The 12,486-nt window shown below is 42.8% G+C and overlaps 1 protein-coding gene across 1 annotated transcript in view; it reads left to right on the top strand.

Annotated features, from left to right (window-relative positions):
• The window catches only part of FANCM (FA complementation group M), an 82,983-nt gene that overhangs the window by 7,630 nt on the left and 62,867 nt on the right, over nt 1-12,486 (top strand). Inside the window, exon 3 of the mRNA XM_084884864.1 lies at nt 7,601-7,678. Within this exon, the coding sequence (XP_084740990.1) occupies nt 7,601-7,678 (78 nt within the window). The remainder of the gene's footprint in view (nt 1-7,600; nt 7,679-12,486) is intronic.

Below are 12,486 nucleotides of genomic sequence, written 5' to 3'. Positions count from 1 at the left end.
TCCACCAAACACACAACATCACTTTTTTCGCATGCAAGTCAGGTTTTGGCGTGGGCTGCGGAGCCTCATATTTGTCCAACCATTGAGGCCGCCTTTTCAAATTAACATACAGCACCCATTCTTCATCTCCGGTAACAATTTGCTCTAAAAACGGCAAACGGTTTTGATGAGAGAGGAGCGAACTGCAAATTGTGACTCTTTGATTACGGTTGTTGTCGGTCAACTCATGAGGAACCCATTTTCCAAACTTTTGGACTTTGCCAAGTGCACGCAATTGATTGGAAATTGTTTTTTGTGAACAATTTAAAGTTGTCGCAAGCTCTTGTTGGGTAATTTGAGGATTTTGCACCAAAAGAGCTTGAAGAGCTTCTTGATCAAAATTGGACACACGGCCTCGACCACTCTTGTCATCTAACGAAAAATTTCCCTCGCGAAATTTCTCAAACCAACGCTGGCATTTTCTGGCGCTAACTGCCTCCTGACCAAGAGCACTACAGATGTTTTTTGCAGCCTCACTTGCTTTTCTTCCTAATTGGAACTCGTAAAGCATGCAGTGCCGAATATGCTCTTCATCCGCCATCTTCTTAGCCCTAGTTTTGCAACAAAAACCAAACCAAACACAAACTTTTTCAAGCAAAACTTGTTAATTGCATTTCACACGTTCTGCAGATACCACGTGTTTGAAGGTTATGTCAATACAAGTCAACGCCAAGCAAGATTTTAAAGGAATGTTGAAAAACGACATTAATTATTACTAGACCCGATAGAACTGGGGTTCAGTGTAGTTGGAACTGGGGCTCAGCCCAGTCCAGAGCTTTTGTCTCCTTCCCGCTAGGGCAATACAGTGGCACAGTCAAGTGTCCTTTCTCTGCACGTAATGTGGGCAACTCTGGGGCTCTGCCTTTTGCCCCTCCCCTGAGGTTCCGCCTTACAGCCCAGACTCCCTCCTTATGTGTCTGGGTCCCCAGGGTCTCACCCAGAACTGGGGTTCAGTGCAGTAGGAACTGGTGTTCAGCACAGTCCGGAGCTTTTATCTCCTTCCCGCTAGGGAACGCCAGCCAGGCACTCAGCCTCCCCCTCCTCTCCGGCTCCGTTCTCTCCGCATGTGCGCGTGTGCACAGTGTCTCCGTACCTTAGGCTTTTATAGCTCCTCTGATTTTCCTTCTGGTTTTCTCTTTCCTTCTCATTGTAGAATTTCCTGTCAGTCAACTTTCCTGTAGTTCTGGGTAATGTCCATTTTGTATTTTAGTTGTATTTTATTGAAATTGTTGTGTGAGGCTGCGGCTAGGTGTTTACCTATGCTGACATCTTGGTTTCTCCTCCCAGTCATTGTTTAATAGCATGCTATTTAGTCTCCATGTGTTTGATTTTTTTGGATTGTTTTTATTATAGTTGATTTCCAGTTTTATGCCATTGTGATCTGAGAGGGTGCTTGATATGATTTCTATCTTTTTGAATTTGAAGAGACTTTGCCTGTGACGCAATATGTGGTCTATCTTTGAAAATGACCCATGTGCACTTGAGAAGAACGTATATTCTATGGCTTTGGGGTGGAATGTTCTGAATATGTCAATTAATTCCATTTGGTCTAGTGAGTTATTTAGGATTGATGTTTCTTTGCTGATTTTTTGTTTAGAGGATTTGTACAATGATGATAGTGGGGTATTAAAGTCTACTATATTTGTATTACTGTTAATATTTCCCTTGATATCCTCCAGGAATTTTTTTTTTAAAAAATATATTTTATTGATTTTACACAGAGAGGAATTGAGAGGGATAGAGAATTAGAAACATCGATGAGAGAGAAACATCGACCAGCTGCCTCTTGCACACCCCCTACTGGGGATGTGCCCGCAACCAAGGTACATGCCCTTGACCGGAATCGAACCCGGGACCTTTCAGTCAGCAGGCTGACTCTCTATCCACTGAGCCAAACCGGTTTCGGCGATCCTCCAGGAATTTTTTTATGTATTTGGGTGCTCCTGTATTAGGTGCGTATATGTTAAACAGAACTATTTCTTCTTGTTGGATTGCTCACTTTAGTATTATGAAGTGGCCTTCCTTATCTTTTATTATTTCCTTCACTTTGAGATCTAACTTGTCAGATATAAGTATTGCTATTCCAGTTTTTTATTTTTTATTTTTATTTACATTTGCCTGAAAAACCTTTTTTCATCTCTTCACCCTCAGTCTGTGTGTGTCTTTTTTACTGAGGTGTGTTTCTTGTAGACAGCAGATATATAGGTAATGTTTTCTTTTTTATCCAATTCATTATCCTATGTCTTTTGATTGGGGCATTTAATCCATTTACATTTAAAGTTATTATTGATAGCTGCTTGTTTGTCGCCATCTTTATCACTGTGTTCTTTCTTTTCTTCCTATTTCTTCTTTTTACAATAGGCCTTTTAGCATTTCTTGCATTGTTGTGTTTGGTGGTGATAAATTCCCTTAGTCTTTTTTTGTCTGTGAAGCTCCTGATTTCACTCTCAGTTTTGATTGTTAGCCTCTCTGGGTACAGTATTCTTGGATTCAGACCCTTTCTTTGCATCACTTTGTATATTTCATTCTATTCCCCTTTGGCCTGGTGTGTTTGTGTTGAGAAATCAGTTGGTAGGCTGATGGGAATCCTTTTGTAGGTAACTTTCTGTCTCTCTCTGGCTGCTTTTAATATTCTTACTTTGTTTTTGGTGTTTGCCATTTTAATTATGATGTGCCTTGGCGTCAGTTTTTTGGGGTTCATTTTGCTTGGGACTCTGAATTTCTTGGATTGTGTGGGTTTTTTCATCCCTATATCAGGGTTTTCTGTCATTATTTCTTCAAACAGGTTTTCTAGTCCTTGCTCAGTTTCCTCTCCTTCTGAAACCCCTATTCTGCGGATGTTGTTTTGTTTTATGTTGTCCCAATGTTCCCTTAGGCTCTCCTCCTGTTTTTTAATTTTTTTCTCTAGCAGCTGCTCTACTTGGGTGTTTTTTCCTCCCTTGTCTTCTATCTCACTGATGTGGTCTTCTGCTTCTTCTACAATAGTCTACTCTTGGTGCTTTCTATTGAGTACTTTATGGCAGCAATGTCATTTTTCATTTTTTCTTGGTTCTTCATTTTCTCTTGGTTCTTACACATATTGTTGAATTTGTCTTCCATTCTTTTCATCCACCTTATGACCATTTCTCTGAATTCTTTCTCTGACAGGTTGCTTTCCTCCATTTTGTTTACTTTCTTTTCTGGTGATGTCTGCTTTTCTTTCATATGCAGCCTGTTTCTTTGTCTCCCCACGATCTCTCTTCTCCGGGTGTCTGGTTATGTAGTTCTCTCCCTCTTTGCTGGTGTTTTCTTTTAGAGCTGATGATGAATTCTTTCTGCCCCCTCAGATGTGGTAGATACACTCACAGAGATGGCTGCTTTGCCCTTCCTGGCAGAATTAATCATCACTTGAAAGGTTCTGGAGACTGAATCAGATGCCTGTCATATGTACCAGCAATCACACTCCCAGATATCTTGGGGTCTGGCAGAGGGAGGGCAGAGTGAACTGGAGCTGTATGAACAGAAGCCAGGGGTGAGGGTTCTCTCATCTTTCTTATAGTTGATCTTAACTAGGAAATTGATATTTTTTTTATTTATTTGTATTTTTCCAAGTTAAATTAATACCCAAATGTATTATGGTTTCTTCTTAAAAGAGGCATGTACAAATTTTTATTCTAACTGAAATTTATTTTGTAGATTTTGGTTATATTTAGCACCTCTAACTCATTTGTTTAGAAACAATTTCTAGGCATGACGTGATTTCTTTTTTAAACTACAAGGTGTATGCTTTTATTAAGTTCAATGAGACGTTGCATTTGTTTCATTAATACCCAACAGCCCTGAGAGTTTATGCTGTGTTGAATATTTCAGATATAGCTTCTAACAGGCACATCAGCTCAGTGAAGAATGTAGCTCCTAGAAAGTCCAGGGTCATAAACATAATACCATTTCCTCTTCTGCAAATACCTGAGAATTCCTCTTGGGGTAAAGTGTTAGGGATATTTTGTCTTAAACCAGTTTTTATTTATTTTTATTTTATTTCTTCTCTTCCTTACATCAGGTTATAATTAGAACAATTCTATTTATTATAAGTCTCCATTAAGTATAACTCTGTATCTTATTTTTTTTAAATATTTTATTGATTTTTTACAGAGAGGAAGGGAGAGAGATAGAGAGAAACATCGATGAGAGAGAAACATCAATCAGCTGCTTCCTGCACACCCCCTACCGGGGATGTTCCCGCAACCAAGGTACATGCCCTTGAGCCGAATCGAACCTGGGACCCTTCAGTGTGCATACTGATGATCTATCCACTGAGCCAAATTGGTTTCAGCTAAGTCTGTATCTTTATGTGTGTTCTGTATCATTAAAAAAAAAACAAAAAGAAAAAAACCCTGCAGAAATAATGTTTTTTGAGTATTAATAAAGATTCAGTCTGCCATTGTATTAATCCTTGACATAGGTTTAAATAGAGTATGTTTTAGATAATCTAATTTTACTGTTTCCAGAACTATTGTGGGACTCTAAGAGCTATTTCTGTAACTGACTAAAAGTGTCCTTCTTCCTGGTATTGACGACTAGTGTGAAGGGGAATATGGGATTCTGACAATTTTTCCAGTAATAATCATACCAGAAGTGGTGTTGAATTTAATCTTCAGAGTTTAGAATGTTGTTTTGATTCCACTGAGAAAATGTTTTAGGATTTTAAAGGAAAGTTCGATTTTTAAAATTACTCCAAATTTGCCTTATTATTATTATTTTTAAAATTATTCCTCACCCAAGGATTTTTAGAGAGGGAGAGCGAAACATTGATGTGAGAGAGAACTATCAACCAGCTGCCTCCTGTACAGGCCCCAACTGGGAACCGAATCCGCAACATTTTGGTGTACCAAACAACACTCTTAACCATTTAGCAGCCTGGCAAGAGAACTTTATTCTTTTACGAATAAACTAGTGGCCCGATGCACAAATTCATGCACGGGGAGGGGTGTGTTCCTCAGTCCCGTCTGTACCTTCTCCAATCTGGGACCCCTCAAAGGATGTCCAACTGCCAGTTTATAGGGATCCGGCCTAAACCGGCAGTCAGATCGGGTAGATCGGGCCTAAATTGCAATCCGGGACTGCTCGCTCTTAAATACTCACCTGCCTGCCTGTTTGCCCCTAACCACTCTGCCTGCTTGCCTGCTTCCCCCCAACTGCCCCCTGTGCCAGTGTGCTCACCTCCAACTGCCCCTTCTGCTAGCCTGCTCGCCCCCAATAGCCCCCCTGCTTCCCTGCTCACTCCAAACTGCCCCCTCCGTTGTCCTGATCACTGCAACTGACCCCCACTGATGGCCTGCTCGCCCCCAACTGGCCGCCCTGCTGGTCTGCTTACCCACAACAGCCTCGCCCCCCAACAGACTGATTACCCACAACTGCCGTCCCATCCTGGCCTCATCACTCACAACTGACCTCTACTCTTGGCCTCTTAACTGCCTCTACCTTGGATTTGAAACCATGACTTTGTCCAGAAGATCGTCCGGAAGGTCTCCTGTAAGGTCTCCCAGTCTAATTAGCATATTACCCTTTTATTAGTATAGACTTAATTTTAAAATTGTGAGCCTTCAATATACAGTCTAACTTCTGTAAAATCCTAAAATATTTTTTTTTTCATTTTATATTATGATTTTCCTTAATCTGGTAAGTGTGCATATGAATATCGCTGCAAGGCTAGACTATGGCCCAAGCAATGGAGAACAGACTCTCTTTTCTTCCATTTGCTAGTGTGTTAAGCCTTGATGTGGTAGCTTTATATATAGAAGAAACTCTAAAGTTTTTGATTGGTGTAGACCACATGTGTCAAACACAAGGCCTGTGGGCCAAATCCAGCCCGCCAGGCCTTGCAATGTGGCCCGCACCGCGCTGTCATCACTGCACTCCGCTGTCAGTTTATGACTCTTCAGTAAACCATTCGGCCCGCGATTTAGGCTGGATTTTAGATTTTGGCCCCTTCTCTGATTGAGTTCGACACCCCTAGTGTAGAGTATAAACCTAAATTATTTGCTCTTTGGATAATATTACTATTAAAAGTTCCATCCACTAAATTATCAGTATAGAAATAATAAAGACAGGCCCAGAGCAGCCAGGTCGGGAGCAGCCAGGCCCAGAGCAGCAGTAACCAAGCCCGGAGCAGCCGGGCCCAGAGTAGCTGGGTCGGGAGCTGCCAGGCCCAGAGCAGCAGCAACCAAGCCCGGAGCAGCCAGGCCCGGAGCAGCCGGGCCCAGAGTAGCTGGGTCTGGAGCTGCCAGGCCCAGAGCAGCAGCAGCGAAGCTTGCAGCAGCCAGGTCGGGAGCGGCCCGACTCGGAGAAGCTGAGCCCAGAGCATCTGGGTTGGGAGCAGCCAGGCCCGGAGCAGCAGCAGCCAGGCCTGGAGCAGCCAGGCCGGGAGCAGCCAGGCCCGAAGCGGCTGGGCCCGGAGCAGCCGGGTCGGGAGCAGCCAGTCTGGAGCAGCAGCAGCCAGGCTGGGAGCAGCAGTGGCCAGACCCGGAGCAGCTGGTTGTGGAGTGGACCAGAGCAACAGAGGCCAGGCCCAGAGCAGCCAGGCCCAAAACAGCTTGCTCCTCGCCTGCCCACGCTCCAAGGCTGCCTCTCAGACATGGCTGGAAACTTTTGTGGGAACTTGAGGGTCTGCTGAATCAAGTGAGGAAGGCTTAGATCTGGATGTGTTGAGTTATTATAGCGCTGGGGTGTTGATCTGTGAGTGCCCTGTGTGGGGTCCGGATGAGGTTGGTTGATCTATTTGGAAATGTCTTTTGTGTGAAGTGTATCCTTGGGCATGTGGAGGTATTGTTGATTTGAGAAAATGCTAAGTAATTGACCAGAATAAGTTACTGATTTACTATCTGAAAAATTTGAAGTTCTGAAAGTTTGAGGTCTCTTGCCAAAGAGAGGTTTTGAAGCTAACACCTGAATTTTAATGGAGAAAGGGAGGACAAGCCCATCCCACCCAGAACAGGTAATCCAATACCAGCCAGCAGCTATCTTTAAATAATGTGTCCATTTGCATTTGAATGGCTACGCCTTTTGATAGCCTAAGGGCAAGTTTACATGTAAACAAGTTTGCTTCTCTATTCCCAGGGCAGAAAAAACAAGGTTTAAAATTATTAGATTTTAAAATTTATTCTTAGAAGTGTAAAAGTTTATTAATTAAAAAACAACAACAACAACAGAAAAAGGAGGTTGAAAAACCTGATGAACAATATTGCTGTTGATTGTGGTAGAGTCAGAGATACGGATGGGGAGTGGACTGACAGTTCTCCGGGAGGGGTGGCAGTGGTGGATCCGGGAAGAGACTGAGCATAGACTGTGCACCTATGGATGAGGACAGTGGGGGGTGGGGAGGGGTCGGAGGGTGGGGTGGGAACCTGGTGGAGGGGGGAAGAAATGAGGAACCTTTGTAATAATATGAACAATAAAGATTGATTTAAAAAAAAAAATAATGGTAACGTAATATATAATGGCTTATTTAACAGAATCATTGTTATTTTTGTACTTGATGATATTAAAGAGTTGTGTTTTTTTGTTTGTTTGTTTTGTTTTTAAGGTTGTAAGAGAACTAATCAAATATACAAATCACTTTAGAATCTTGGCTCTTAGTGCCACACCAGGTAGTGATATAAAGGTAAGTAAAATGTCTTCTGATTTATTAAAATTTATAAAAAGAAGAACTTTTGTATGTGTCCACATCAGTTTTTCATTCTAGTATTCAGTTTGACATTAGGACTACAACATCCCTATAACCTGTCTTCCTTTTCTTCTGCTTACAGAAGTTTTTCTACATTGGTAGTTTTCAGACTTCAGTGTGCATAAGAATTACCTAAAGCCATTTGTTAAATTGTTACTTTTTTCAGGTATTTTTTTAAGTTTCATTTTAAAATACTATAATTTCAGAATTTTAGGATATTTGCAAATAGTGAAGTCTCTGTATCCTTTGCTCATCTTCTGCAAATGTTAACATATATGATCATTGTAAAATTATCAAAACCAGGAAATTGAAATTGGTGCAATACTACTAACTAATCTGCAGACCTTTCTGAATTTTGCCAATTTTTCAACCAGTGTCCTTTTTGGTTCCAGGGTCCAATTCAGGATCCCCATTTTATTTAGTTACCATGTCTCCTTTGACTTTCATCTGTGAAAGTTCCTCAGCTTTCCCCACCCCACCCCCCCTTTTTTTTTTTTAATCATAAATCTTTATTGTTCAGATTATTACAGGTATTCCTCTTTTTTCCCCCTCTATAGCTCCCCTCCACCTGATTCCCCACCCCACCCCATGCCCTTACCCCCACCACTGTCTTCATCCATAGGTGTAAAATTTTATCCTCGCCACTATCTTCATCCATAGATGTAAGATTTTTGTCCAATCTCTTCCTGCATCCTTTGGACCCCCTCCCACCTGAGAATTGTTAGTCCACTCCCTTTCTGTGTCCCTGATTCTATTATATTCACCATTCCATTTCGTTCTTCATATTTTTCATTTACTTGATTTTTAGATTCACTTGTTGGTAGGTATATATTTGCTGTCTTTTTGTTGTTCATAATTTTGATCTTTACCTTTTATTTCTTCTTCCTCTTCTTAAAGAATACCCTTCAGCATTTCATGTAATCCTGGTTTGGTGGTGATGAACTCTAACTTTTTCTTGTATGTGAAGCTCTTTATCTGACCTTCAATTCTGAATGATAGCTTTGCTGGGTAGAGTAATCTTGGTTGTAGGTTCTTGCTGTTCATCACTTTGAATATTTCTTGTCATTTCTATCTGGCCTGCATAGTTTCTGTTGAGAAATCAGCTGATAGTCGTATGGTGCTCCCTTGTAGGTAACTAGCTGTTTTTCTCTTGCTGCTTTCAAGATTCTCTCTTTGTCTTTTGCCCTTGGCATTTTAATTATGATATGTCTTGGTGTGGTCCTCTTTGGATTCCTTTTGTTTGGGGTTCTGTGCACTTCCTGAACTTGTAAGTCTATTTCTTTCACCAGGTAGGGGAAGTTTTCAGTTATTATTTCTTCCAATAGGCTTTCAGTATCCTGCTCACTTCTTCTGGCACCCCCAAAAATTTGGATGTTGGTATGCTCAAAGCCATCCCAGAGGCTCCTTACACTATCCTCACACTTTTGGATTCTTTTTTCTTTCTGCCTGTCTGGTTGGTTGATTTTTGCTTCCTTATATTCCAGATCTTTGGTTTGACTCTTGGGGTACGTTGATCTACAGTTGAGTTTCTGTATATTCTTTATTTCAGACAGTGTATGCTTAATTTCTGATTGGTCCTTTTTCATTTTTTTGGCATTCTTATGAAGGTCCTTGAAGGTCTCACTAAGCTTCTTGGAGGTCTCATCAAGTTTTTCAAAGGTTTTTAGAAGATTCTTGAGTAACCTTATAAATGTGGTTCTGAATTCTGTGTCGTCCAGGAGTTTACTTTCCTCCATCTCTCCCATTCGTGACATGCTTCTGTGTCTTTGCATTTTGGCTGCCTCCCTGTGTTGATGGAGTGGCTTTGTGTGGTCGGTGACCTATAGGGGCCAGTAGCTCAGCCTTCCCAATCACCTCAGGTGGTCGCTCTTGGTACACCCCTTCGTGGGCTGAGTGCAAAGTCTTGGTGTAATTAAGCCTTGATTGCTGTTGGTACATGGGGAGGAATTGACCTCCAGGACAATTGGCTGTGAGGACCCACTGTGTCTCTAATGGAAGAACTGCTTCACTGGAGATGCGCCTTGTTTCAGTGGGGCTTGGTGCTCACGGAGTCTGTCTCTCGATTGTTTCACTTATGGGTGTGAGGATTTGAAACTGACCACTAGGAACACTGGCTTCTGGATCTCCAAAGGGGTGCACTTCAGCTACTGTCTGAGGCCACCCTGCAGGAGCTACAGTGAGAACCACAGTCCTCTCCTCCCTGCTTGGAGGTTGGGGCTTTGGAGTTGTCTGCACCAGGTTTCAAGTTTGCTAGATTAAACTGGACTAGGCCATTCATATGCAAAAGCTGCTGTTTGTAGTGGAGTCTCAGAGGGTCACTAAGCTAGAGGGCGTGGCCAACAGTGATGGTTGCCCGTAAGCCGTCTCTGCCTCTCCAATCTCATCCCCATGTCTCCCCGCACAGCAAGCAATTCTTGCGCGCAGCTCTGCAAGCAAGCCACCCTCATTTTTCAAACTGATGCCAGAGAGACTAGTTTCTCTCCAGAAACTGGATTTCAGAGAGATTGGGAGCTTGTCTTTCTTTGGGTTGAAGAAAGCAATGCCCACTGCCAGCCCGTATTGCACGTGCCAGCCCATAGAGCATGCCCCCCGTACCTCAGTCTTTCAGTGCTTGTGCCCTGAATGCTCCTTTCTTTCCAGTCTACTTGTGGAACTTCCACTCAGCCAGCTTTCCTGTGGTTCTGGATGGTGTCCGTTCTGCCTTTTAGCTGTAGTTTGTGCACGGCAGCAGTTAGGTGTGTTTACCTACGTCGCCATCTTGGATCCTCTCCTCAGTCTTTTTTGTCTTCCATGACCTTTTCTTATTTTTCACGATACTTTTGAAGAGTGGGTACCATTATTTTGTAGAATATTCCTCAATTTAGGTTTGGTTGATATTTTCTCATGATTGGAGTGAGGTTAGGTATTTTTGGCAAGTATATCCCAGAAGGGTTATCTTTCTCATGTATCTTAGAATACATGATGTTGATTAGTTTTATTGCTGGTGCTGTTAATCCTGATTTGGTTAAGACTAGAGGCCTGGTACACGAAATTTGTGCCTGGGGAGTCTCCTCAACCCAGCTTGCACCTTCTCCAGTCTAGGACCCCTTGGGGGATATCCGACTGCCAGTTTAGGTATCAGTCGGACATCCCTTTCACAATCCTTGATGGCTGGCTCCTAATGGCCTGTCTACCTGCCTGCCTGGTCTCCCCTAACTGCCACCCCCTGCGAGCCGGATTACCCCTCACTTCCTCTGTGTGCCAGCCTGATTGCCCCTAACTGCTTCCCTCTGCTGGCCTGGTCACCCCTAATTGCCCCTCATTGTTGGCCTGGTCGCCCCCAACTATGCCCTTTTCTGCCGTCCTGGTTGCTCCTATCTGCCCCTCCTCCCGCTAGCCTGGTCCTCCCTTTCTGCAACCCCTGCTGGCCTGGTCGCCCCGAACTGCCCACCTCTGCCAGCCTGGTTGCTCCTACCTGCCCCCCCTGCTGACCTGGTCACCTCTTACTGCCCTCACCTCTCATGGCCTGGTTGCCCCCAACTGCCTCCCCATGCAGCCTGCTTTTTCAGTCATTTGGTCATCCCTCACTAACCACCTCTTCCCCCCCCACCCCCCCCCCTCCCCGGCTGGCCTGGTCATATGCTGCCATCTTTGGAGGACGTGAGACTCAATTTGCATATTAACCCTATTATATAGGATGACTTTCCAATTTCTTCATTGTAAAATTATAGTAATCCCTTGGTATCCTCAGGGGATTGTTTCCAGGACCCTATGGATACCAAAATCCACAGATGCTCATATAGTCTATGTACATCCTCTTGTATTTACATCATCTGTGGATTCATTATAACACCTAATGCAATCAATGTAAATGTTATGTAAATACTTCTTATACCTGTATAGTTTAGGAACTAATGACAAGAAGAAAAAATGTAAATGTTTAGTACAGATGCAGTCATTTTAGGCCTATCTGCATAGTCCATTTTAGCAACAATGTAACTTTTCTTTTTTGATATTTTTGATCTGTGGATGCAATATTCCCAGAAGATAGACTGTGTTGTTTTTCTCTTTGTAACTAATAAGTATGTTGTGGGGGAGATATTTTGAGACTATGTAAATATTCAATTTTAGCATCCACTGATGGTTCTTGCCTACAGCAATTATTTCAGTGGTGTTTGCCTAATCATTGTTTCTTCTTTCCCTCCTTTCTTTTAAATTTGTTAATTTGAATTCTTAGTCTTCTGTAACAAAGATCTTTTGACCCATTTATTTGTTAACTTAGCTCAAAGACTGGACTCGGGTCCCACCCGACCCCAGGAATTGGAATGGGCAATCACCAAAGACACCTTTAGGGTGTCTCCTCACCAATCTGCTATTTCTGTAACGTGGCATGGCCTCAGTATGCATTGGAATGGGTCCAGATGGCCCGAAAGTGGGACTTAACATCCTCACTGACCTCAGTAATTTCTGCCGGAAAGCTGGAAAGTGGCCTGAGATCCCATATATCCAGGCTTTTTTTCTATCTGCGCTCCCGTCCCTTCCTCTGCTTCTTCTGTTCCACAGTCCAGGTTCTCCTAGCTTGCGAGAACCCCCCTCAAACCGGTCCACAGCCCCTCTCTCTGTCTCTGACTCTTTTGACCCAGCCAATATCTCATTTCAACCCCTCACTCCTGCTGCCCGTTTTCTGCTCCCTCTCTTTCTAAAAAACAAAACAAAACAAAAAAACCAAAAAAACAATATATTTTATTGATTTTTTACAGAAATGA

This window comes from Pipistrellus hanaki (genome assembly GCF_964339955.1).
Source record: "Pipistrellus hanaki genome assembly, chromosome: 1".
Classification (NCBI taxonomy): Eukaryota; Metazoa; Chordata; class Mammalia; order Chiroptera; family Vespertilionidae; genus Pipistrellus; species Pipistrellus hanaki.
Note: the sequence above shows the minus strand (reverse complement) of the source record. Positions and strands in the feature narration are given on the sequence as shown.